The sequence below is a fragment of the Zootoca vivipara genome, chromosome 1 (assembly GCF_963506605.1).
Source record: "Zootoca vivipara chromosome 1, rZooViv1.1, whole genome shotgun sequence".
Taxonomy (NCBI): Eukaryota; Metazoa; Chordata; class Lepidosauria; order Squamata; family Lacertidae; genus Zootoca; species Zootoca vivipara.
The window spans coordinates 31,548,192-31,573,998 of NC_083276.1; the positions used below are offsets into that span (position 1 = coordinate 31,548,192).

At 43.6% G+C, this 25,807-nt stretch overlaps 2 protein-coding genes across 2 annotated transcripts in view; one reads left to right on the forward strand and one right to left on the reverse strand.

Moving 5' to 3' along the window:
• SEC23A (SEC23 homolog A, COPII coat complex component) overlaps nt 1–25,807 on the forward strand; it is a 563,646-nt gene that overhangs the window by 344,222 nt on the left and 193,617 nt on the right. The gene's annotated exons all lie outside the window — the stretch shown is intronic.
• Nucleotides 9,567–25,807, reverse strand: part of TTC6 (tetratricopeptide repeat domain 6) — a 64,963-nt gene continuing 48,722 nt past the window's right edge. The window contains exons 27-34 of the mRNA XM_035109006.2: nt 22,607–22,720; nt 20,038–20,157; nt 19,131–19,204; nt 17,921–18,131; nt 15,502–15,654; nt 14,205–14,375; nt 10,731–10,956; nt 9,567–10,088 (exon numbers count right to left, since the gene is read on the reverse strand). Of these exons, the coding sequence (XP_034964897.2) occupies nt 9,955–10,088; nt 10,731–10,956; nt 14,205–14,375; nt 15,502–15,654; nt 17,921–18,131; nt 19,131–19,204; nt 20,038–20,157; nt 22,607–22,720 (1,203 nt within the window). The 3' untranslated portion in view covers nt 9,567–9,954. The remainder of the gene's footprint in view (nt 10,089–10,730; nt 10,957–14,204; nt 14,376–15,501; nt 15,655–17,920; nt 18,132–19,130; nt 19,205–20,037; nt 20,158–22,606; nt 22,721–25,807) is intronic.

Genomic DNA, 25,807 nt, shown 5'->3' on the forward strand with positions numbered 1-25,807 from the left:
AATTTCTCCTGTTGTTCATGTTTTACATAAAAAAAGAAACACATGGCTTTTACAGCAATATTCAAAGTATGCCAGAATAAATTATCATCAATCCAATTAATGATATCAGTTCTATGCATGATGTTTGCTATTTGTGTTATACATAAACAGAAGGGTTGCATAGGCTGGATAGTCAAGCCTTTAAGCAAACGGGGAGAGTCCTTTCATTCATGAAAGAGTCTTTTGCCTAATGGAAGCCTCCACTAGTGGAAGAAAGGAGGCAATTTGTCCTTCCCAACTGTTCTAGAAGGTCCTCCAATCCTTCAGAACAGATTTCTCAGCAGCTATGGGGGGAAATCAGCGAAGATCAGCCCCACTTCCATTGGCAGAGGTGTCGGCTGGATGAAAAGCCCTTCCATCTGTGGAGCAGAACAATTAGATTCCACCCAATGATCTCATTGTTGCAGTTCTGCATAATTTTTCATCGCATGGCTCTTAAGTCCTTAAAAGTTTATTCAGCTCCATACTACTAAGCAGTAACTGCATAATTGAATGTGCCTCCGAGACAGCGTTTGAGACTTCCCTGAATTAGTAATGCCCAAAGGACTATTTATGGTGGTTTGTAATTAAGAGACTGGGGGCCTTATTTCTTTCTAATTAGAGCTTGCCTCCAAATTGTCAATCACACTGAGAAAGTTATTCCATAATGCCACAAGCTTAATGAAAAGAAATTGTCTTTGAACACAAACACCTTATTCCTCTGGTACCTGGAAACCCTATGGGACAGGGACATAAAAGAATGAGCAGAAGAAATGTAATCATTCTTTGGGTTCATTAGTTTCACAATTTGCATCTAAAGGTGAAACTGGATTCTGACCATGCTAATATGTAGAAACTGCAGGTTGTATTCAACAGAGGCATTGCATAAGAGGAACAATTTCTGATAATGAAACAGAAATACCCCTCCCTCTTCTCCCCACCCCACCCATCCCATCCCATGCTCCCCTCAAATCTATTTTGGGGGTCCCCCAACTCTCTGGAGGATATGGATGTGTTTGTAGAGGTGCACAAGGGCAGGAGAGGAAATTCTGTTGTGCAAACGTAAGTTGTTCTGCTTGTGCAATGACTTAATTTAATTCAGCCCAGCATGTTAGAATATCAACTTCCATTTGCTTCCCTTCAAATCCTCTTTTTGAAGCATACTCCAGAGATGTAGCTATGTTCATCAGTGCCCACCGGGCAGCGCACTTGACCTTCCCCCTTCCAGAATCCTAGATGTACTGTATTTTAATGTACACAGCCACAGGAACATCCAGCTAACAAGAAGTGTAAGAGTGATTTCTGAGAGATTTAGAGTGATCCCATTGAGAGCGGCTGCCCAACTAAGAATCTCTGTCCATTGCTGGAGAACGTTCCTGCGCCAGGAGACAGCTTAGATGAATGCTGCTTGTTCTGATCTAACGACCCAACGACCTAATGATCCTGCTTCTGCAAATGTTATCCGGTTTGGAAACCCTAGAAATACATACAATAATATAAACCAATGCACACCCTGCAACTGTCTAGGAAAAAACAGGACATCCCGTCCCCCCCAACAGCATGGTGGCTGTTTTGGGTGTCATGCTTGTGAGGAGTAACAAGTAACCAAAGAGTTAACTGTGTACTGTAGCACCTGACCACTGAGGAAGATATCATGTTACAGAATGTACCAGAAGTGTTTCTGTATGTATCTGTTGGTTTCGTTTCTGCCTGGGAGACGGTCGCAAGATGTCTGCGCTCTCACCAGGATGTTTGTTATTTTCTCTCTAGAATAAACTTAAGTAGTTATTAGAACACCTTGGACTCTGTGTGTTCTTAAGAGGCTTTTTATCCAACGGCTATACAAGCTTTCGCTGTGTGAGAAGAAGAAGAACTCTGCTGTGTGTGTTTTACTGCCAGCCCGGATCTACGGAAGCAGAGAAGCGCTAGAGAAAGCGCGCTGGGCAGATAATTAGTGGCTCCTAATTGAGTCATAAACAACTCAACGGAGCCCTATACCCGTCACAGGTTATGGGTCATAGAACCTAATCAATCACCAAAGCAATAAAAGGTGATTGCAGCTGTAAATGCCGTGGAGAAAGCCGGTGTAAAGAGCTAGCTGGGAGAAACCTGTTGTTTTGCAGTCGGCAATCAACAGATGCACTCACTAGCAGAAAGACCCTGAACCAGAGGCTGGGATCCGCAGTCTACCCGGAGGAGCAACGTCAGCTATTCTGAGTGAGTACACGGACACGGAGCCCGGGGGTGGACAAGATGGCGGAGCAGCTACAGGAGTCATTTGTCGTGCCGTTCCAGAGGTTGAATGGCGACAACTATGCAGAGTGGAGAGAAAGGGCCAGAATGTGGTTGCTGGGAAAGGATTTGTGGACTTGTGTGTTAAATCCTCCAACCCCTGTCGCTGATAATTCAGCAGCTGAAGCACAGAGGTTTGCAGCAGAAACCAGGAAAGACAATAAGGCTTTATGTGCCATTGCCATGAGCTGTGATGCTACGCAACTGCCCTATGTGCAAAATGCTGAAAATGCCAAGCAAGCCTGGGACAGTTTGGAAAGGGTCCATCAGAGAAAAACAGCTGGAGCTAAGCTGCATGCTATGAGGCATCTCTTTGAGTTGAGACTGAGACCAGGGCAACCCATTAAGGAGCACATTGCCAATGTGATTGATGCATTCCATAAGCTGCAGCGGCATGAGCTTGTGTTCAAAGAGAAGGAAAAAGTTTATATTTTGCTGTCTAGTTTGGGAAACGACTATGAACATTTGTGTTTAACATTTGAGACCATGCCTGAAGCTGAACTCTCGATTGCTTACGTTTCTGGTCGTTTGGCGGATGAGGAACTGAGACACCAGAAAGAATCGGCTGAGAAGGGGGGCCGTGGGCGCAGAGAAGCCAGTGGGGGTGCAGTAAAAGGCACTGAGGAATCCACTGTGAGTGCGTGCGCAACAAGGCTTTGCTATCGGTGCCAGCAGCCTGGGCACGTAGCGAGATTTTGCCCAGCTCCGGAAGCAGCCAAGGTCACTCAGCCAGGTGCCAGGCAACCCAGCGGACGTGGTCGTGGGACCAGCCAGCAGCGCCGAGGCAGAGGACGTGGGAAAACTCCAGATAAGCCTGTCAGCCGTCTTTCTGCTGCCTTAGCAACGGTTCGAAACAGAGGACAGGACAGTTTCACTTTTATTATCGACTCAGGCAGCACCCATCATCTTGTACCTCCTTCAGGACAGATCCTGAACTGCAGGCCACTTGAAGATGAAAAGAGCCTGCATCTTGCTGATGGTTCTTCTGGAACAATTAAAAGCAAGGGTGTTTTTTATATGCAATGCTTAGACACTAACCTTGATGTTTATGTTGTACCAGGCATGGAGAATGGTCTTTTAAGTGTGTCTTGCTTATTGCGTGAGGGCTTTGAAATAAGTTTTGCCAATGGTGTTTGCAAAATTGCCAGAGATGGGGCTGAGCTGGTAAGCGTTACTGTTGGGTCTGATGGTCTGTTTGTCCTAGATGGGAGGGGGCAAGCAGGTGGAAGTAACACTGGTGATGCTCAGGCTAAAAGTGCCAATACCCCAAAGGGCACAGAGGGCGCTATCCATAAGGATTGTATTCATGCTTGGCACAGAAAATATTGTCACATGTCTTTTCCTTATGTGAAAAAAGCCCCTGATTTTGTCAAAGGTTGCAGGTTCAAGCCATGTCAAAAACACCTGCAATGCCGCGCATGTGCAAAAGCGAAGACGAAGAGATGCTCTTATCCTAGGTCTGAGAGGAAGAGCACAAAGCCATTTCAGTTAGTGCACATGGATATTTCTGGGCCTATGTCAACGTCAAGTTTAGGTGGTTCAAAATGTTTTGTGTCTTTTGGATGATTTCAGCCATTTTTCCTGGGTCATAACACTGAAAGAGAAGGGGGAGGCTGCCAAAGTGATAAAAGAGTGGGTAGCCGAAGTAGAACTACAGTTCTCCGTCACTGTCCAGTGTTTTCAGAGTGACAGGGCGGGAGAGTTTTTGAGTGCAGAATTACAAGGGTTTTTCCGCAGCAAGGGAATTAGGCACAGGAAAACCGCTCCTTTTAGTCCACAGGAGAATGGTTTAGCTGAAAGGAAATTTAGAACGCTGTCTGAACTGGTGGAGGCAACGTTGTTTGATGCAGGACCACCCCAGAAGTTTTGGGGGGAATGTTATAAATTTGTGAATTATTGTTCAAACCGCGCTTTTAATTCAGTTGTGGAAAACACACCCTACTACATGTTGTATGGCAAAGTTCCGAAGGTGCACTATTTCAGAACTTTTGGGTGTGAGGCTTGGGTTCTAATTCCAAAGCAGAAGCGCAGAAAGGGAGGATCAAGATCCAGGAAAATGATCTTCTGTGGTTACGAACCAAACTCAAAGGCTTGGAGGTTTGTACCAGCAGAGGGGGACCAAACCCGCGTTCACATTAGCAGGAGTGCTACGTTCTGTGAACAAGAGGGCTGGAGACGCATTCATGCTAACCCCGAAGTTCTTCTTGACTGGTCTTCAGGTTTTGACCAGGAAGAGGAAACTCAGGTAGCTGATGCTGGAGTTCCAGGTGCTGCAGGACCAGATCCAGGTCAGGCAGCTGGTCCAAGTGGTGTAGCTCCTAGGGAAGTGAAGCAAGTAGTCAGAAGCGCACCGACTTCACCCCAGGTCAAGCCTGGGAAGTACAGCAAACGTGGTAGGTCACCAACTTCACCCAAAGCAAGCCCAGAGGGGGCTGTAAAGCGTAGTAGGTCTCTTGACAGTGCTGCTAGTCCGAGAGAGCCACAGTCAGAGACAAGCAGTTCGGATTTAGAGGGGGAAGATGTGGGACCAAGGCATTCAAAACGCACCACGAAAGGTAAACCACCTGAAAGGTTTTCAGCTGTCAATGTATGGGCGAACCTAGCAGTGTGTGAGCCTGAAAGCTTTGAAGAGGTGCAACAGTTGTCAGTGGAGGAAGCTAGTAAGTGGAAAGTTGCAATGGAGAAAGAGTTGAAATCCATGCAATCTCTTGGTGTGTATAGCCTAACACAGCTGCCAGAAGGCAAGAAAGCAGTCAGTTGTAGGTGGGTCTACAGGCTGAAACCCACAGTGACTGGAGAGCCTCAGTACAAGGCTAGATTAGTGGCTAGAGGTTTTACTCAGAAGAAAGGAATCCACTACACAGATGTCTTTAGTCCGACTTCGAGAGCGGAATCTTTCAGGATGTTTTTAGCGACTGCAGCGCAGAGAGGCCTAGTGGTCAACCACTTTGATGTGGACACCGCTTATTTGAACTCTGACCTCCAGGAGGAGTTGTACATGTTGCCTCCTCCAGGGTTTGAGAGTGACGTGCCAGGTCAGGTGTGGAAGCTGCACAAGTCGATCTACGGTCTGAAGCAATCAGCTAAAAATTGGAATTCATGTCTTGATTCTGTTTTGAAGAGCCTAGGTTTCAGGAAGAGTCTAGCTGACAGTTGTCTGTATCTCAGAGGTGAAGGAGAACAGCAGGAACTGTTGCTTGTCTATGTTGATGACTTGATCTGCTTAGCAAAGAGCCAGATGCAAGTGCAGAAGTTTGCAAAAGAGCTAGGCAAGAGGTTCAAACTCAAGAATCTAGGTGCAGTGAATGTTTATCTAGGTGTGCAGATAGACAGAACTGAGGATGGAAGTTTTTTGCTCAGTCAGAAAGGCAAGATTGAACATTTGCTTGAGAAGTTCAGAATGTCTGATTGTAAAGGGGTCAGAACACCCATGGAGACAAACTTTGTGAAAGAGTCACAAGTGAAGGACAAAGTAGCGTTTGAGAGTCCTGAAGTGTTTCAGTCAGCGCTAGGGAGTCTGTTGTATTTGTCACAATGGAGCAGACCAGATATTGCTTTTGCAGTCAATTTGCTCAGTAGAGAAGCATCGAAACCTAGCGTGCATGCTTGGAATGGCATTAAGAGAGTGCTTAGGTATTTACAGGAGACCAAAGAGTATTGTTTGGAGATGTCAGCGCAAGGTGAGCCACAACTCACTTGTTTTGCAGATGCTGATTGGGCCAATCAGGAGGACAGGAAGTCAGTGACTGGTTTGGTAGTCAAGTTTGGAAATGCCCTGATTGGTTGGCGGTCGCGCAGGCAAAGCCTAATAGCAATGTCTTCCACGGAAGCCGAATTCTGTGCGTTGTCTGCGACATGCACTGAATTGGAGTACTATAGATGTTTGGTCCAGGAAATCTGGGGTGATTGTAGCCAGCCCATCACTGTTTGGGGCGACAATCAACCATCTTTGAGACTGGCGGAGTCTGGACAGTTCAAGGCCAGAACCAAACACTTAGACATCCGCTTCCGAAACGTATGTCAGAGCATACAGGTAGGCTTGGTGAAGTTGAGGTATTGTCCAAGCCAGGAGAACCTAGCAGATGGGTTCACAAAACCCTTGAGTTTCCAACGGCATGGGGAATTCTGTGAAGGGTTGGTTTTGGGGTAAGTTTGGATACCCGCTATCCCCAGTGTTCAGGTGAGAGGGGGTGTGAGGAGTAACAAGTAACCAAAGAGTTAACTGTGTACTGTAGCACCTGACCACTGAGGAAGATATCATGTTACAGAATGTACCAGAAGTGTTTCTGTATGTATCTGTTGGTTTCGTTTCTGCCTGGGAGACGGTCGCAAGATGTCTGCGCTCTCACCAGGATGTTTGTTATTTTCTCTCTAGAATAAACTTAAGTAGTTATTAGAACACCTTGGACTCTGTGTGTTCTTAAGAGGCTTTTTATCCAACGGCTATACAAGCTTTCGCTGTGTGAGAAGAAGAAGAACTCTGCTGTGTGTGTTTTACTGCCAGCCCGGATCTACGGAAGCAGAGAAGCGCTAGAGAAAGCGCGCTGGGCAGATAATTAGTGGCTCCTAATTGAGTCATAAACAACTCAACGGAGCCCTATACCCGTCACAATGCTTTCACGATACACTGTACTGGGACGTGATCTCACCGCAAAAAAAGCACTTTTCCAGGACTGTGATCCTGAGCAGTGCCCCAAAACATGTATTTTGAGGGCGCTGCCCCCCAAAGTGTTTTTTCGAAGCAGTGGTCCTACAGGGTGCCCCCAAATTGCTTTTGGGGTCACCAAGGCTGAAAAAGCACTTTTGAGGAGCCACACTCTCATGCAGGTCACGTGACTTGTGCAGGAGTGTGGCCCCAGAAGATGGTGTTCCAGTTTCCCCACACACCATGTTGGAGGGTATACAAATGAATTGTGGTGCCTTTTTGTGTCAGGTATGTCCAGGTGAGGAGCTTGGGGTGCTGCTGGACCCTGCCCTTCTTTCTGAGGGGTATGTGGGGGCAGTGGTCAAAGGTAACCCAACAATGCTGACATGGTACTCAGGAAATGGACAGTGAAAAACCTTTTCTTTGGGAACTGTGTACTGATCATTAGGAACAAAAGTGAAAGAGAATAGAAGAGTACAAGCATTTTGTTTTCTCATAAATATATATACAGTCACATTTATTTCAGCACTCATTTTAGAAAGACATAAAACCCACATAATACCACTCTATACCCCTTGAGAATTTCTTATGTTTTTCAGCCCCCAAGATAACCTTATTTCCTAATTGATATGCTAATCACATTAATGTTTGAGCTTTCCAAAATTCTAATTAACAGCTTGCTTTGTCTCCAGCTAATTCACTAAATACTTGTTTCTTAACAAGATTAGAGGAGGTGGATTTCCATTTTAGAACAAAACTGCTATCCTACATAAATCTAACCCAAGTTTAACTGTTTTATACTGAAGTCTTATGCACACTTATCTAGGAGTAAGTTCCATTGCATGTATGAGCATGTACGAGCAGACAGGTATAGGATTGCACTGCTAGCTTCTCCTGAACAAATTATTGTTTTGTTTTTCATTCCTTTATTTAATTCATTTTATATGAAGAACTCAAGTATTACTGCAGCTTCCTGGGTGTTCTGAGAGCTCCAAGTCCCCTCATGGAACTAAATTCTTAGGATCCATGGAGGGGTGAAGAAGAATCCACGAGTTACATAAATACTCTAACTTCTGAAATCTAGCAGGAGGGGGGAGAGATGTCAGTGTATAAACAGGCTCCATACGAAAAATTCACAAAGCAATTACCTAAGTGTATTTAGATTGCTTTAATAAGAGGACTTGCAGTGGAGCAGCCCCCTCTGTTCCAGTCAGCCATGCCCTCCCTCAGAATACTCCATTGCATTTTCCCTCCCATCCACTCCTGTTGAGAAGCCAACAGTTAGCAAGTGAGGACAACCCCCCCCAAAAAAAAACCTCATGGGCTGTTTGAGACGTTTCTTCACCCCTTTAGGCTTTTCTCTTGCCAGATTTTTTGTACTTCTGCAAAAAAAATGTGGTTCTCCTGAGCTAGCTGATACCACCATCCTGTGTATGGGTGCTACTTTGACTTTATAAGCAGTGGCATTCATGTGTGGGCATCAGATATAGAAGTATTTCTGCCCTGCATTCTTATTCAAGCGTTGATGCTTTGATATACCCTGTGCCTCTTCAGTACATAGGGTAGTATTCAACAAAATAATTGTACTAGCAATTAGTGCTACTAAAATGGGATTTCCCCTACCTCTGTGCATGCCCCATGCTGTCCCACAATCTGCTCTGGTAGTTGGGGGAACCCTCAGAACAGATTTAGAGGGTGTATTTAGAGGGAGAATGTTCCATTGAGAAAGGTGTGCTGAGAGAGCTGGTGACTTTGCGTTACACTGTATACAACCCATAACCTCCAGAAATGATTCTCCATGACACCCCAAACCCATCAGTTTAGATTAGTTTTACGAGAATATCGTGCAAGAAACAAAAGAATGAGAATAAAATTCAGACAGAATGTGGCACAAACATTACAAGGGAAGGCCAATAGCCAGAAAGAAAATGGAAGAAAGATAAGTAAACGACCCTGAGAGAAACCGAGGTGAGAGATCGTTAGCATGCTACGAAAGCAAATGATCTTCTTGACATACAGTTCTACATTTCCTACAAAGATTATATAACTATAGACATGAACTCATGTTTTGTTATCAGCTTCACAGGAAAGATTTTTATACCTTATATATAAAACTCAGATATGGCTAACTATTGGGGGCAAAACTATTATCTGCCCCTGTACTTTGTAATAGACAGTGGAGGAGGCTGGCAGAAAGGAAGATTCTTGGTGGTTGTTTTTCTTGTACATCTTTTAAAAACCAAGTTTGGAGATTTCTTTGGAAATGTGAAGTGGTACAGAAGTGATTTAAAGAAACAATTGAACAAATAAACAATACAGTTCAAAGAGGATCAGATGCAGTGCCAACTCTCCTTCCATATCCACCCAGTTGCCCTATCCTAGCATAGACTGGTTGAGCACATGGGACTTTGGGGATAGGTGGAGCTGCTTTTGCATTGTCCTTGAAGAGTCAGGAGCACGGGGACCATACTTGTACACTGTGCGATGCAACACACCAGCACTGCGCTCTCAGTTTTTCCCCCTTCTGAATGGGCATTAAGAGTAGCCAGTCTTTGCTGTATTAGAATACACTGGGATCACTTAACAAACCACTATTTTTTAAATAGCTGTTTATTTGTATTCGACTTTATCCATATTATACTTTGCGTATTCACATATTAATTAAATGAGGGGGGGGAATCAGCTAAAGAAGTTTCAGCAAATCTAGTCCTTCAAAATGGAGAAACAAAGATGATCTTACATTTCTCTAATAAGTCAACTACTTTTTTCTTTACTATAGTCAAGTGATTGTTTTCATTGTTCTTTTCATTTAATCTGTCCTATTCAGTTATGTAAACAAAATATGTACAGACATTCACAGTTAAAATTTAAGATAATTTGCGACCAATACGTTAGTGTAAACAGTATATACAGTAACAAAACATAAATGGTATTCAACATAAACTGGAAAAGTAACTGTAATACAGGTGATCATGTTACTCTACACCAAAAATATTTTTTCACCCACTGATAAGTTCTTGGATACTGATAGCTTTCTTGTAATCAGCAATAGCTTCTTTCATTAAACCCATCTTGCCACGAATATCAGCTCTGAGTTTAAACATCAGGGAATCATACGGCTGAATTGACAGGGCTGTAAGAAGTTAGCATTGTTATTAGTGACTTCTCAGAGTAAATAAGAATAATATGCTAATATTCATCTGAAAGTGCTTGCATAATTTGGATATAGAGAGTTTTTTGTGCAATCATCTTCATATCTACTCAGAAACAAGTCCAGACAAGATAGTCTAAATATTAATTTATTCTATTTTGATATTCAGTCTGCTCATAGGTTCAAAATGCAGATAATTTCTTTTGCTGCCACCTCAAGCGAAAGGCAGGAATGTACCTTGGGGTCCCTTCCAGGATCAGAGCTGGAAAAAAGTACTAGGGGGAGCTAAACCTACCTGGGTCTAGTGTGACATAAGAAGATGAAGGAGGAGACACTAAAAAGCAGTTTGCCCACCTCCAAACACAATTCAAGCCTCATACTGTTGACCAACTATGCATGATTGTGCAGAACCATCTAGATTAAAAGTTTACACTCCCTGCTTCATGCAGCATTTTTGGGGTTGCATAGTTCTGACCATCGGAATCAGAGAGATCACTTACCAGACCATTTTGAAGTTTTGCAATGCCTTTTTAAAAGAAGAGGAAGGTACATAAACTACAGTAGTTCTCTCCTCTCTCTCTCTCTCTCTCTCTCTCTATCTCTCTATCTCTGAGTACTTTTTACCTTTTGAAATGGCTTCCTCAGCTTGCTCATATTCCTGCAATGTACTGTAGAGATTTGCCTTGTTAAAATATATTGCTGCCGAGAAAGGAGAGAGGCAAATTGCCTCCTCAAAATCTGCTTTTGCTTCTTCAAATTTCTTTAACAGCGTATTTGTAATAGCTCGATTTAGGAATGCAGATTCATTTGTTGGATCAAGCATCAGTGCCTTGGAATAATAGTTATCTGCCTAAAAAATGAATAAAATGTATATGCATTTTGAAATTGCTTATTACTTTTGTTTTATAAAATCACTAACAACAACATGAGAAATGCATGAAGAATTTTGTTTTAGGGAAGCCTGGTTGTATTCCAGTCTAGCTGTTTTCTCCAATAATTGCACAATTTGCTCATTCATTCAGACAAACATAATTCCAAACAATTGTATTTTGTTGTTTTCTCTGCCATCCCATTTTTTTTCAGTTGTTGATTTACTGCAAAACTTTATTATTGTTGTTGTTTATTAAATTTCTATACTGCCCTTCATCCAAAGATCACAGGTAGGTTTACAATATAAAACACAAAAATGTGTACCATACTAACAAACAGAAACAGTACCCCCTACACTTTAAACTTCCACTACAGCTGCAGAATAGTAGTATCAGGTGTGAACTGACTGCAGTACTATTGTTTCACCTGGGGCAAAGGAATAGTCTGTTTGAGTCGAGCCATGACTACTTCCACTTTTACGAAATAACAGAACTGTATTTTATATTGCTTTTGATATGTTCTTAATATTATTTCACATGTGGTCATTTTGTAAAAGGTTTTTTGCAGTATTTCACTTCAAAACTGCTTAAATGTGAAGCAATTAATAAATTATAGAAACAAACAAATAATCCATTGGCAGTACTTTTGATGACAAAAAATAATTATTATTTCTTTTCAGCAGTGAACTTTTCTGGACTTCCAAAAAAACACATAGAGGAAAGGACTATCAGTTTCACCTGCTGCATCTATAGCAATGCTGACATGCACAAATTGCCTTTTTGGAGAAGAAGGAAAGTCAACAGTAACAATGGTGGTAAGCAGTATGAACGCTGCCTTTCCTTCTAAGACTGCCTTCCCTTTGCATGGATGCTCTATAATACATAAGCATTACTGAACAGGGTTGGTCCTATGATAATGCTTGCAAAAAATGCATTGCTATCTACAACGCATTCTGATATATTTGGTTACTAAGTTACTCAGTGGATCAGAAGTTCGCTCAATTTCTCATTATTTTTCGGAAATTTAAAACGCAGAACAGTAAAGAACATTTCATAAGACTTTCTGATATCTAGCATTCTATTTGTCCCATGCTCTATTACAAAGGTATACATTAGAGTACCATTGTCAGCTGTCATTTCTAACTTGAAAGATGCTAATTATAGCTACATGAGTATATTCATTTAATATCTGGGAATGGCCTTTTTGTCACAAAAACAGCTATTTCAGGCATGCAAAATTTTAAGTACTGTGCAATAATCCTACATAAATCCCAATGCGTGGTATGAACACATCCAAGCAGATACACGATCCTGCAGCCTTGCATTTGCTGTTTCCTCCTACGCTTGCTGTTGCTATTGATGTTGTTGACAGTTCAGTAAACAAGAGCACTGCTGTAGGGCAAACAACTACAGTACCCAGTACCTGTCAGGGGACCACCAGGGGTCAGCAGGGAGCCCAGCAGGATGGTGCAAGGGCTCCGAGACGCTGCTGCTTCAGAGCCTCGCTTTGAAGGTGGTGATGAGGCTCTCGCAGCGGAGGAGAGCTCAGGGGGATGCTGATAGCTCACAGTAGCAGTGGGGAAGGTCTGAAGCAGGGGTTCCCAAACTACGGCCCGGGGGCCACATACGCCCCGAAGGCCTCTTTTATCCGGACCGTGCTCTTACTGGCACGGCACGGCTGCCCACTTCTGGGCCTGAAAAAGCGCAGGAAATAGCTTGCGCACATGTGCTAGCGCCATTTCCGGCGTACTTTCGCCCACTTCTGGGCCTGAAAAAGCCCCGGAAATGGCTTGTGCACATATGCTAGCGTCATTTCCAGCGTACTTCCACCCACTTCTGGGCCTCAAAAAGTGCCAGAAATGGCTTGCGTGCATGTGCTAGCATGATTTCCGGCGTACTTTCGCCCACTTCTGGGCCTGAAAAAGCCCCGGAAATGGCTTGCGCACATAGGCTAGCGTCATTTCCAGCGTACTTCCACCCACTTCTGGGCCTGAAAAAGTGCCAGAAATGGCTTGCACGCATGTGCTAGCGTAATTTCCGGCGTACTTTCGCCCACTTCTGGGCCTGAAAAAGCCCCGGAAATGGCTTGCGCACATAGGCTAGCGTCATTTCCAGCCTACTTCCACCCACTTCTGGGCCTGAAAAAGCCCCGGAAATGGCTTGCGCACATAGGCTAGCGTCATTTCCAGCGTACTTCCACCCACTTCTGGGCCTGAAAAAGTGCCAGAAATGGCTTGCACGCATGTGCTAGCGTAATTTCCGGCGTACTTTCGCCCACTTCTGGGCCTGAAAAAGCCCCGGAAATGGCTTGCGCACATAGGCTAGCGTCATTTCCAGCCTACTTCCACCCACTTCTGGGCCTGAAAAAGTGCCAGAAATGGCTTGCACGCATGTGCTAGCGTAATTTCCGGCGTACTTTCGCCCACTTCTGGGCCTGAAAAAGCCCCGGAAATGGCTTGCGCACATATGCTAGCATTATTTCCAGCGTACTTCCGTGTCTGAGAGGCCCATGCACATGCTGCGCATTCCCACGCGTTCCCACGCCCTCTGGTCCGTCGCGCGAACGGCGCTGCAGGCACCGGCCCGAAGCCGGGTAAGTTTGGGGACCCTGGTCTGAAGTGTCGGACCTGAGCGCTGTGGAGGGAGAACTGTCAGAGACCAGAGAACCAGCTCCACAGTTGAGGAGTTATGAGGGGGAAGGGAACGTCCCCGCCCCTTCACCCCAGGAGCGCAGGGGGGGACAAACGCCGGGAAGAAAAGCAGAAGCTGAGGGGCTCCCAAGTTCCTTTGTTGGCGCCAATCTAGACGTGCACCACTTCCGGATTCTGACTTGGACTAGACGGTCATGGTCATTATTGCTCTGTCTTGTACATATGTATATAATAAAACTCTGTTTTTTTAAAAAAAAAACAGTTACGGAGTTTGGAGCGTGTTACTCGTGAGAAGGCAACACAGTACCCTTACAGTACCCCACAGTACTGCCAGATGGGGGAAGTGCCTTAGACTCTAGCATAGTTCTCCCTTCTGCCTCCACCCCAAAACCTGAACAGAGTGACCTTTCTACTCAGTCTGAAAAATCAGGATGTGAGTCACCCGTCCTTGAGCTTTAAGACAAAAATGCTGTTTAAGGATTGTTCTAAAAAATCTTCTACTAACTGAAATCATGCAAGCAAACCATTCCAAGGAAAAGAGTTCAGGAAAATTAGCGTGCACAGAATCAAATACAGACCTGTGAAAACTGCCTGTTGAGAAAGTAGATATTTGCTGCATTGAAATATGCCAAAGCATAGCTGGGGTCAATGGAGATAGCTTGCTGATAATCTTTCATGGCACAGTTTAAATATCCCATAAACTGGTTAATGACACCTCGATTAGTAAGCAGCTCTGCACTTGTAGTTACCTGAAATACAGTCAACATAAATAAAATTGTAGGAATAGAACTCATAAAGGACACAGTTGTTAGAAATAGACAGTAATATCTTGATCTTTACAGTTACCTTCAAATTATGATCTAAAAGCAGAGATGTTTATACACAACAGCAGAGTAGAGAAATGCATGAGAATGAACTTAGAAGTGCAAACTAAACTTGGAAACCCACCCAGGCATAGAGTACACTTGTTGAAATGGCTAATAGCCATGATGGGCATAACATTTCCCCATGTCATTGGTGCCTACATGCACCGTGACCACTGACTCCTCCCCAGCACTATCTACCATGCTATCTAGGCAACTGGCAACATCTGCAAACTTCATGCCATACAGACCCTGTGGTCTGGATGCCCACCACATCCACAATCAGTGCTTTTTTTCTTTTAAAAAATGTTTAGGGGTACTCTCATTTTCCTACTCATATTGAAATACTGCCCCTCAATGAGGCCAAACTTAGATTCACAAAATGTTTAGGGGTATGCGTACCCCTGTGTACCCCCAGAAAAAAGCACTGTCTACAATTATCTATATTCTTAATAATCATATATCACCCACTGCCATGATCCATCCATCCACCAGAGAAGTATCTTTGGCACAAGAGGATAGATGTTTCTCCCCCAAGGAATGGATCCCTTCTAAGAGAATGTTTCCCTCTTCCTAAAGGTGGACACTCTCCTTCACCAAGACCCTCAATCTCCCTGGCAGCTACGATATCCCTAAGCCCTCCTCCTCCACTCTCTTTGCCCCTCTTGCCTTTTACAGCATGAAATGGAAATGGGCACTATGAAATGCTGTGGCAGCTGCAGTTAAGAAAACTAACTTAAGAGAGAGAAGTCAACTCTCTCACACATGAGCAGTAAAAAGAATGTTGCAGAATTGCCCTGAGAACCTGGGGAAATCGGGACCCGCAACCCATCGCATACATGTCTTGTATGCCAGCCTGTGAAAGGCTGAGTGCATATGAGTAACTGTCAAAGATAAGGAGCAAATTAAAAGCAAATTGGAGATACTGTGGAAAGACAGAGTTCACATGAAGGGTATAAATTACAAGCAAGGAAGGACACTGCAAATGATCAGTAACAGATCAAATATTTACCTTGAGTGCAGCATTTGTATCTTGAAAGGCAGCAAAGGTATCGCCCATCTGAAGAGAGACTACAGCTCGCCCATCATAAGCAATGTGACACTTGGGATCGATATAAAGAACTGCTGAAAACTGGGCCCAAGCTTTCTTAAACTTTCCAAGAGCCTACAATAATTTAACATAACCAGTAACAAAATCAGACATAGTTAAAAAAAACAAAACCTCTCACCTCTTTATAAATGTGCCTAGAACAACCAACATCAAACTGGTCCCCTCAAGATATTTTGGACTACATCTTCCATCATCCTGAACCAGTAGGTAATCAGTAAAAGAAGTCCAGAAAATGAACCCTGAATTGTCATCTTATAATCAGGTTTTAATGAAGTAAAATACATGTTACAATTCTAAATAGTTTGATTTTATCCAGTAAAACCAATCCTGTGTTGTTCTCAGGCTCATTATCCATTATGTACTGGAGAAAGTGAAAACCTGCAAATGTCATGGGCACAGAAATCCAAATGTCTGGAGCTCTGCCAGTCTGGAACTCTGCCAGCCTTTGCTGGCCATCACCTGCAGAGTGATGCAAACATCACCTGCTGAGTGATGCCAACCAACATCACTCTGTTGGTGCCAACCTCCTTCTGGATAGCGTACTCCAATCTCCCTTTGTGTTGGTCTTGCAACAAACATGTGGGCAGCATGCACTGCTGGCAGGATCTCTCCTGACAGCAGCCAGTGTGGAGCACTGAAAAAAGAAGTTCCAACAGAGGAGCTGAGCCACCTTGGTACCTGTTGGATCCCAAACAAGCCCCACTGCTATCAGGTGATGGCACTAGGCCCAATTTGCACCCAATCACCATGGAGCTTCAGGATGATGCACCAATCTGCCTCCTCTCCCCCACCCCATTGCTCTGCATTGCCCTACCTACTGGTTGGGGGCCAGTTTTAGAACTGTTCACGAACTGTACAATTATATGCATGTTACAAAGAAGCATGTGAAGCTGTTACAGAAGCTTGTGAAGACTGAAAACACTACTTGCCATGTAGGTATTTGTTGGAAGTATATGGACAAAACTGCCCAAAGGCTGTAAAGCTACCGGTAGTTCCTAATTTAAATGAGTATTATTTCAAAACAATGTGTAGAGAGCTGCTTTATGACAAACCACAATAGCAATACAGTTAACTATATGAATTGCAAAGAAAAAATAATTTGTAATTTCCTTTTTCATATCTCTGTTAATGCAAAACTATTCCAATCAGTTGACCAGTGTATTGTGCAAGCGTTTCAGAGCAAAGGGTTTCATTTTAGGACTAACACATCAACATTTCCACTAGCTTGCATCCATAATTGTTCTTCCATTTGTGGAAAGGTTTCTTCCATTCATAAAAGGATCTTTGATCCAGCAGAGACCCCAACTGGTGGAAAGCGGGGATGGAGTTATTTTCTCCAATCCTGCCTTCCCACTGCAGCACCCACTTACACCTTTCTGGAGGGCTATGTAGCTCAGAGCAGATTTCCAAGGAGCCTAGGGAGTGGCAGGAACAATTAGTGAAAACTGCCCCCCCCTCTGTCAGCAGGAGTACCCCATGAGCCAAGTGCCATGCACGGAATATGTAGAAGCTCCTCCTCATATTTTGGACACTTACTGAAATAGATAGCCATGTTTTAATTGCAGTGCCACTATCTCAGTAGGACCAATCTTCTATAGTAATGTCTCATACCTCTATGAGTCTGCCAGTCTTTCTCCTTAACCACTTTGCCAGTGCTGTGACAAAGGGTGCTAGTCTGGACTTTATAACATGGTTTATTTTTAGGGATCACAGTTGTAAATTTCCTGCCTAAAGCCCATATACTCTGTCTCTCATTTCTGTGTAAGAAACCAATTTTTCTACTTCCTGATGTGACAGGTTATTTATTAGGCAAAAGGGTTTAAGGTATACACACATTTTAAATGGACACATGTCCTGACCTCACACAGAAGGCGATCCATATACAGGGTGGTACACCTCGTGACATTCCAGCAGGATAAAGCTGAGAAGTATGGGAAGTTACAGGTTGCACTACAGGAACTGTGGGAAACAGCTCCTACTCTGCTTCTTTTCCCTATGAATTTCATAGGGAAATAGTACTGCTTTCTATTATTGATCTCCAACAGTTAAGAGTGCTGTGTACGATAGGCACAGGTCTTACATAAATCAGAGGGCATCAGTTCTTCTTACTGGTTAAAAATAAACTTAATCTAGGTATGAGAAATGGAAATAAATGACCTACAATCACACTTATATATGCTGGTTATTTTATCCTTAAGAAAAGTGTTTAAATCTTTAATGTTTATTATGTATTTTAAGTGAACGCCCTAAATTGTCAGAGGAAGTTTAAGGTTGCTGAGTGCAGTCAAATATTATAAAGACACAGTTACCAATACATTACCTGCAAACTGTAGCCTGCACAAAGTCTGGCCTTTATGCACAATGGATTCAGATGTATTGCTCTTGCAAAATCTTTCTGGGCTTGTCTAGTACCTTTCTCATGACCATATTCTAGATATGAATTTCCTCGTCCAATATAGCCATCCAGAGAAAAAGGATCTATTTCAATAACCTTTGAAAATGCCTCCACAGCTTCTTCATATTTCTGAAGTCTGAAAATAAATATACATTAGAAATTAAGTGTTTTATTAGCAACATTTGACATTATATACTTTAAAATGAGTGAACAAGCAATGGTGCAGAAACCAGGACCACAAATATAATTTGTAGCCAAAACATCCCTCTCTTTTTTGTATAATGCATTCTCACATGGTTTATTTTGTCATGGTTTATAGTATTTATTTCACCATCTATATTACTTTTTCAAGCATGAATCACATATTGTGCTGATCATGTGAACTTGTTCAGAAGCAGACCAAAGCAGCATTTTTCTTATTGTAAATATCCTGTTCTGGATATGGGGGCAGATTAGAACTTTGACTTTAAAATCTGATCTATGTGCTGTTCAGGCTCTTACCACCCACCACCATCTGACTGATCTCCTTTGTCTTCAATGGGAAGCTTCTCTGAGACTTGGTGGGGGAAGCTGAGCATGAAGGGCTAAGATTCCTCATATACTATACAGTCCAACCTGAAATGGAGGGTGCTTCCTGATTGCTGTTCCTTTTAATTAACTAAACTTTCTGTAGAGGTGGGGAGCCCTTTGAGGAAACAAGCTCCAAATCTCCGTCTCCCCTTTGCACCCTATCCAGAGTGGAAGAGGGGTTGGAGAATAGCTGCTCTTTTCACACACTTTCTGTGCCCTTCCTGAACTGCAATGCAGACTAGAGCATCCCCACTCTGGTTTGACCAGCCCTGGAGAAAAGGCAATGGTGGGGGAACAGCCTCCAGTAATTTTTGCACTGCTGCCACTGCCCAGCTAACATGCTAAGAAGTTTCCACACTGATCTGGTCCTAGGTGAAAAGCCTGTGGGAAAGAGCAGAGCTCCAGGGCTTAAGAACTAAAAGCATACAAGAAAACCATTCAACCTCTTGCTCAGGAAACCACCCATTGCAATTGAAATGTTCCTCAACTTCAGCTTTGCCAACTCTTATTGTAAACCGTGACATCAAAACATTTATTCTAAATTCCTACTGTTTGGTATTATTACCTATGACAGCAGTGTCCAATATTTTGAAATAGTTTACCGTCTCTTGGTTTACTCAGTGCTACTTCTGCAAAGTCCTAAAAACAGAGAAAGAAAATACTTGTGATGCACCCAGCACTGACGTCACAGGCACCATCCAATAAGTGCCTATAATGCTAGCACATTGCTCATATCCACAGCTGTGAGTGGAAACCAACATTTTCTGAGAAAAAAGGAAAGTTTTTAAATTTTATTTTAAGTATGTATATCCCATCATTAATCCAGAGATCTCAGTGCAGGGAACAGTAAGTCTGCAATAAATAACAGCAATTAAAACATGACACAAAGACCAGATATAAAGCAACTAACTCAGCATAAAATCAGCCACAGCCCCCAAACATCTTTGTAAACAGACAGGTTTTAGACTGTTATTAGAATAACATCAGTCCAGACATGCAAATCCATCAAGAACAAGTCATTCACCCAGTTCCCTGATATAGGAAACATCTAACCAGAGCATTTCCAGTCCAGATTCAGCTTCCAATTACTAGACCCCACAAACCAATTTACATGGGGCTGAGTAGAAGCCACACACTTCCCACCCTCTGGAATTGTCCCTTTGGTTAGGACTGGAACCATCACACCACTGTGGCTATCACCCTCAGTACATAAAGTCATTCCAATAAAATGCAGATCTAGGAGAATCAGCAGAGCTGCACTCTCTCATCTCACTACAGAAAGAAGTCGTCCATCAGGGAGACCAAAGCCAAACTGGGACCTAAAGACAGAATGAAGTGAATCTAGATAAACAGCCGTCACCAAGAATATCTGAAGCTGACTGGTCACCACCCTCTTGAGTGCCTAAGCAACTAAGCTTTATTCAGAATAGACCTACTGAAAGTAACAGGACATGACTAAGTTAGGTCTGTACCTCTAGTGCATTAGCATGTTGCTTCAAATCTGCATAGAGTAAGGCACGGTTGATCAACACTTTCAGAACAATGTCCTTGCTGGCCTCAAGAAGAAGAACAATCCCATAATCTTTCAAAGCCTGTAAAAATACACACAGTAACTGGTAAATAGTGCAAAATATGGAATCTCATTATCCTGTATAAAGACATTCTAATCTCTCCATCTGAAATTACCTGTTTGCTTTTCAAAGAAATAAAGCAGGGTTGAGAAGCCTGTGGCCCTCCAGATGGTACTGAGTGAGCTACAACTCCAACCCTTCCTGACCATTAGCCATGCGGACTGTGGCTGATGGGAGCCAACAAATTCTGAAGGGTCAGATGTTCCCCATTCCTGGAATAAAGGCTTGAGAAATGTAGCTTATCCTATATAATAATGTCCAAGTTGTCCCTGCGTCCAGTTGTCCCGTGTGTCCCTGGGGTACTGCGCATGTACCCCAGAGACACAGGGATTGGACGGAGGGACAACGGCCAACCGCCGCTCCACCAACTGCCGCTCCGAAGCCCAGTCTCATGCTGGAGGTGCGCGGCGAGGCGGCGGGGGAAAGAAGCGCTCCCCCCGGCAGCCTTGCCGCGCACCTCCGGCATGGGACGGCGCTTCCTCGGCCGAAGCGGCAGCGGGCGCCGAGGAAAGCCGGCTTTGGCTTGGCGGCGGCGGGAAGAAGAGGAGGAATTCCTCCTCTTTTTCCCGCCGCCGCCAAGCCAGTCCCCAAGCCGAAGTGCGGCGCGGCGGGGGCTTTTCGCCGTTTGCCTTCCCGGAGCGAAGGGGGAGGCAAACGGCGAAAAGCACCCGCCGCGCCGCACTTCGGCTCGGGGACTGGCTTGGCGTGCGCGGCGAGGCGGGGGGGGAGAAGCGCTCCTCCCCCCCGCCGCCTCGGCACGCAGCGCCGGCATGGGACGGAGTTTCGGAGAAGGTCTCCGAAGCCCCGTCTCATGCGGGAGGTGCGCGGTGAGGCGGCGGGGGGGGAGAAGCGCTCCTCCCCCCCGCCGCCTCACCAGGCAGCGCCGACATGGGAAACAGTTAAGACCAGTGATGTGGGTTTTGTGGGGGAATTTCCTATGCAAATTAGCATATTTAGGGTAATTTGTGCATAGGAAATTTTTCAGTGTGCATGTTTAGGAAACAAGGCCAAAAACTTTGAAACCTCTAAGCTTGCCTAATATTTTATTTGCAACTGGCATCCATACATTTAACTAATAAACTTATGAAACAGAAAGATTTCCATGGAAAAATAAAACATTGGGAAATGAGCATTTTGGAAAAAATTACATCCCACATCACTGGTTAGAATATTCATACACTAATAGGCTTGGGATATAAATACTGAAAATGCAAGAAAAAGCAACTGGCACTTTTTGCTATCAAATATTGGCATCATGGGGACGTTGGTGGCGCTGTGGTCTAATCCACAGAGCCTAGGGTTTGCCAATCAGAAGTTGGCGGTTCAAATCCCCGCAACAGGGTGAAGTCCCGTTGTTCGGTCCCTGCTCCTGCCAAACTAGCAGTTCAAAAGCACATCAAAGTGCAAGTAGATAAATAGGTACCGCTCCAGCGGGAAGGTAAACGGCGTTTCTGTGCGCTGCTCTGGTTCACCAGAAGCTGCTTAGTCATGCTGGCCACATGACCCAGAGGCTTTACGCTGGCTCCCTCGGCCAGTAAAGCGAGATGAGCGCCGCAACCCCAGAGTCGTCAGCGAGTGGACCTAACGGACAGGGGTCCCTTTACCTTTACCTTATTGGCATCATGACAACAACAAAGCTAAAATCATCACAGAAAGATAGAACAACCACTTGTCATTTGCCATATTGAATGTGCTTTTGCAGTCATCTATTCACATCACAGTGGGTTCTTAAGGTGTGCAAGGGTCTGTCAACGTGATGCTATAAATTCATGAAATCATAGAATAGCCTTTCCCCAACTTGGTGCCCTTCATCTGTTGTAGCAAGTAACTCCCCTAATCTCTGAGCATTGACTATGCTATCTGAGGCTGATGCCATGTTGGGGAAAGCTACCACGGGGATTCAAATGCAGAGGCCGTTACCAACAAAGTACAGTGGTGCCTTGCAGGGTGAATTTAATTCGTTCCACGAGTCAATTCGTTTTGCAAAAAATTCATCTTGCGAATCGCAGTTTCCCATAGGAATGCATTGAAATTTCTTTTTTTGCCCATAGGAACGGATTAATTAAATTCGTCTTGCAAGTCACCATCAGATCGCAAGACGCATTCGTCTTGCGAAAAAATCGTCTTGCAGGGCATTCGTCTTGCAAGGTACCACTGTAACAGTGTGAAGCTCCCCTTCCACCTAAAGGGAATGGGAATAAGAGCTCAATGCAAATGCTACAATGTACACAGAACTCTAGACTGAAGGTAGTAAACACAGTAAACACAGTTGTAAACACAGCAAATGTCAAATGTCATAAATTGGAAAAAGGCATGATAATTAAAAATAAAAGCAGGACATTCAGATTCAGAAATAGAGGTAAAGCAATTGAAAAGTATTATGTGACTGCTCTTTAAAAAAGAAACATACATTTTTGCTGTCCTTCAAGCAGTGGTAAGAAAGTGCTCTATTGTAATATGCCAAGATGCAAACATTGTCTAGGTTTATAGCTTTACTTAAATCTTCAACAGCATGTTTGTAAGTCTGCAGGAAAAAATGACATAGCATTAGTCATATTACCTAAAATATCAAATAATCTATATAAATGAATATCACTACACATTCATCTATATGTAATCCTGTGTTGGCAGGTTTCTATTGATATTTGTTGCAATTATAAAATTATGAAGGTGAAAACAGCAGAGAGAATTTTTCTCTTTCATAATACAAATGGTCATTCAGTGAAGTTAGCTGGCAGGAGATTAAGGACAACATTTCTTCACACAAGGCATAATTAATTCATGGACTTCACCACCATAAGACATAGTGATAGCCAGCAGGTTATAGAGCTTTAAAAATAGTTAGATATAAAAATAGATATAAGAGGCAGAACAGATCTAATCAAGCCTATTAATCAAGCTTTTAAATGGAAGCTTGATATTCAAAGGCAGAATACATATATGTTACCTGATGCTGGGAACAGAGAATGACCATCACCTATTGCCTGCTTGTAGTGGCATGTGTCTCCTGTTTGAATCAAAGCAGATTTTTGTCTGATCCAGCAAGGCAATTCTTTTGGAAAAAGTACCCTGAGATTTTCAGGGTTTGGACAGATGAAAGGGGCAGAAGTTTATAAGCTTCACAGGGCTCTTTTCTTTTACAGTATTACCTCACCTATATTATCTCATATTGTCTCCCTACCAATGTTATAGTTATAATTATAGTTATTTTTAAACAAACGAACACTTTGTTTCTTATAAGTGGCAATTATTATTAAACTATGGGAGGAATTCAACATTATACTCATGTGATTGTTGTGTCAGAGCAAGCATTTTGGCTTGGCAAAGAAATGAATCCCTCTCTCCTCCTGCCCCCCATGCACTGTTTTGGGGATTCCCCCCCCCCCAAAAAAATGAACCAATTTCAGGGGAACAAGCAGCAGGGGTGGGGACTTGTTGTGCAAGGGGAAACCGGGCTTCTATTGACATTGAATCCCACCCTATATTTCAAAAATATGTTAGTTAAGGCTGATTACTACATTGGTCCCCTTCATGGATCAATGCCTTGTCGTGGCGAAGGGGCTTGAATAACTCAGAGAAGCTATGAGCTATGCCATGCAGGGCCACCCAAGATGGACAGGTCATAGTGGAGAGTTTTGACTAAACGTGATCCACCTGGAGAAGGAACTGGCAAGCCACTCCAGTAACCCTGCCAAGAAAACTCCATGGACAAAGACAACAGGCATATAAAAGTTATGACGCTGGAAGATGAGCCCCTCAGGTCGGAAGGCGTCCAACATGCTACTGAGGAAGAGCGGAGGACAAGTACAAGTAGATTCAGAGCTGATGAAGCGGCTGGGCCAAAGCCGAAAGGACGCTCAGTTGCGGATATGCCTGGAAGCGAAAGGAAAGTCCGATGCTGTAAAGAAAAATATTGCATAGGAACCTGGAATGTAAGAACCATGAATGGAGGTAAGCTGGATGTGGTCAAAAATGAGATGACAAGAATAAATATCGACATCCTGGGCATCAGTGAACTAAAATGGAAGGGAATGGGCGAATTCAGTTCGGATGACTATCATATCTACTACTGTGGGCAAGAATCCCGTAGTAGAAATGGAGTGGCCCTCATAGTCAACAAAAGAGTGGCAAAAGCTGTAATGGGATGCAATCTCAAAAATGACAGAATGATCTCGATACGAATCCAAGGCAGACCTTTTAACATCACAGTAATCCAAGTTTATGCACCAACTACCGGTGCTGAAGAAAGTGAAATTGACCAATTCTATGAAGACCTACAACATTCTGCTCATCTTCTTAAATGAGCAATGCAAAGAAATAGAGGAAAACAATAGAATGGGGAAAACCAGAGATCTGTTCAAGAAAATTGGAGATATGAAAGGAACATTTCGTACAAAGATTACCATAATCAAGGACAAAAGTGGTAAGGACCTAACAGAAGCAGAAGACATCAAGAAGAGGTGGCAAGAATACACAGAGGAATTATACCAGAAAGATATGGAGGTCTCGTACACCCCAGGTAGTGTGGTTGCTGACCTTGAGCCAGACATCTTGGAGAGTGAAGTCAAATGGGCCTTAGAAAGCACTGCTAATAACAAGGCCAGTGGAAGTGATGATATTCCAGCTGAACTATTTAAAATTTTAAAAGATGATGCTGTTAAGGTGCTACACCCAATATGCCAGCAAGTTTGGAAAACTCAGCAATGGCCAGAGGATTGGAGAAGATCAGTCTACATCCCAATTCCAAAGAAGGGCAGTGCCAAAGAATGCTCCAACTACCGCACAATTGCGCTCATTTCACACGCTAGCAAGGTTATGCTTAAAATTCTACAAGGCAGGCTTAGGCAGTATGTGGACCGAGAACTCCCAGAAGTGCAAGCTGGATTTCGAAAGGGCAGAGGAACCAGAGACCAAATAGCAAACATGCGCTGGATTATGGAGAAAGCTAGAGAGTTCCAGAAAAACGTCTACTTCTGCTTCATTGACTATGCAAAAGCCTTTGACTGTGTCGACCACAGCAAACTATGGCAAGTTCTTAAAGAAATGGGAGTGCCTGATCACCTCATCTGTCTCCTGAGAAATCTCTATGTGGGACAAGAAGCTACAGTTAGAACTGGATATGGAACAACTGATTGGTTCAAAATTGGGAAAGGAGTACGACAAGGTTGTATATTGTCTCCCTGCTTATTTAACTTATATGCAGAATTCATCATGCGAAAGGCTGGACTACATGAATCCCAAGCCGGAATTAAGATTGCCGGAAGATATATCAACAACCTCAGATATGCAGATGACACAACCTTGATGGCAGAAAGCGAGGAGGAATTAAAGAACCTTTTAATGAGGGTGAAAGAGGAGAGCGCAAAATATGGTCTGAAGCTCAACATCAAAAAAACCAAGATCATGGCCACTGGTCCCATCACCTCCTGGCAAATAGAAGGGGAAGAAATGGAGGCAGTGAGAGATTTTACTTTCTTGGGCTCCTTGATCACTGCAGATGGTGACAGCAGTCACGAAATTAAAAGACGCCTGCTTCTTGGGAGAAAAGCAATGACAAACCTAGACAGCATCTTAAAAAGCAGAGACATCACCTTGCCGACAAAGGTCCGTC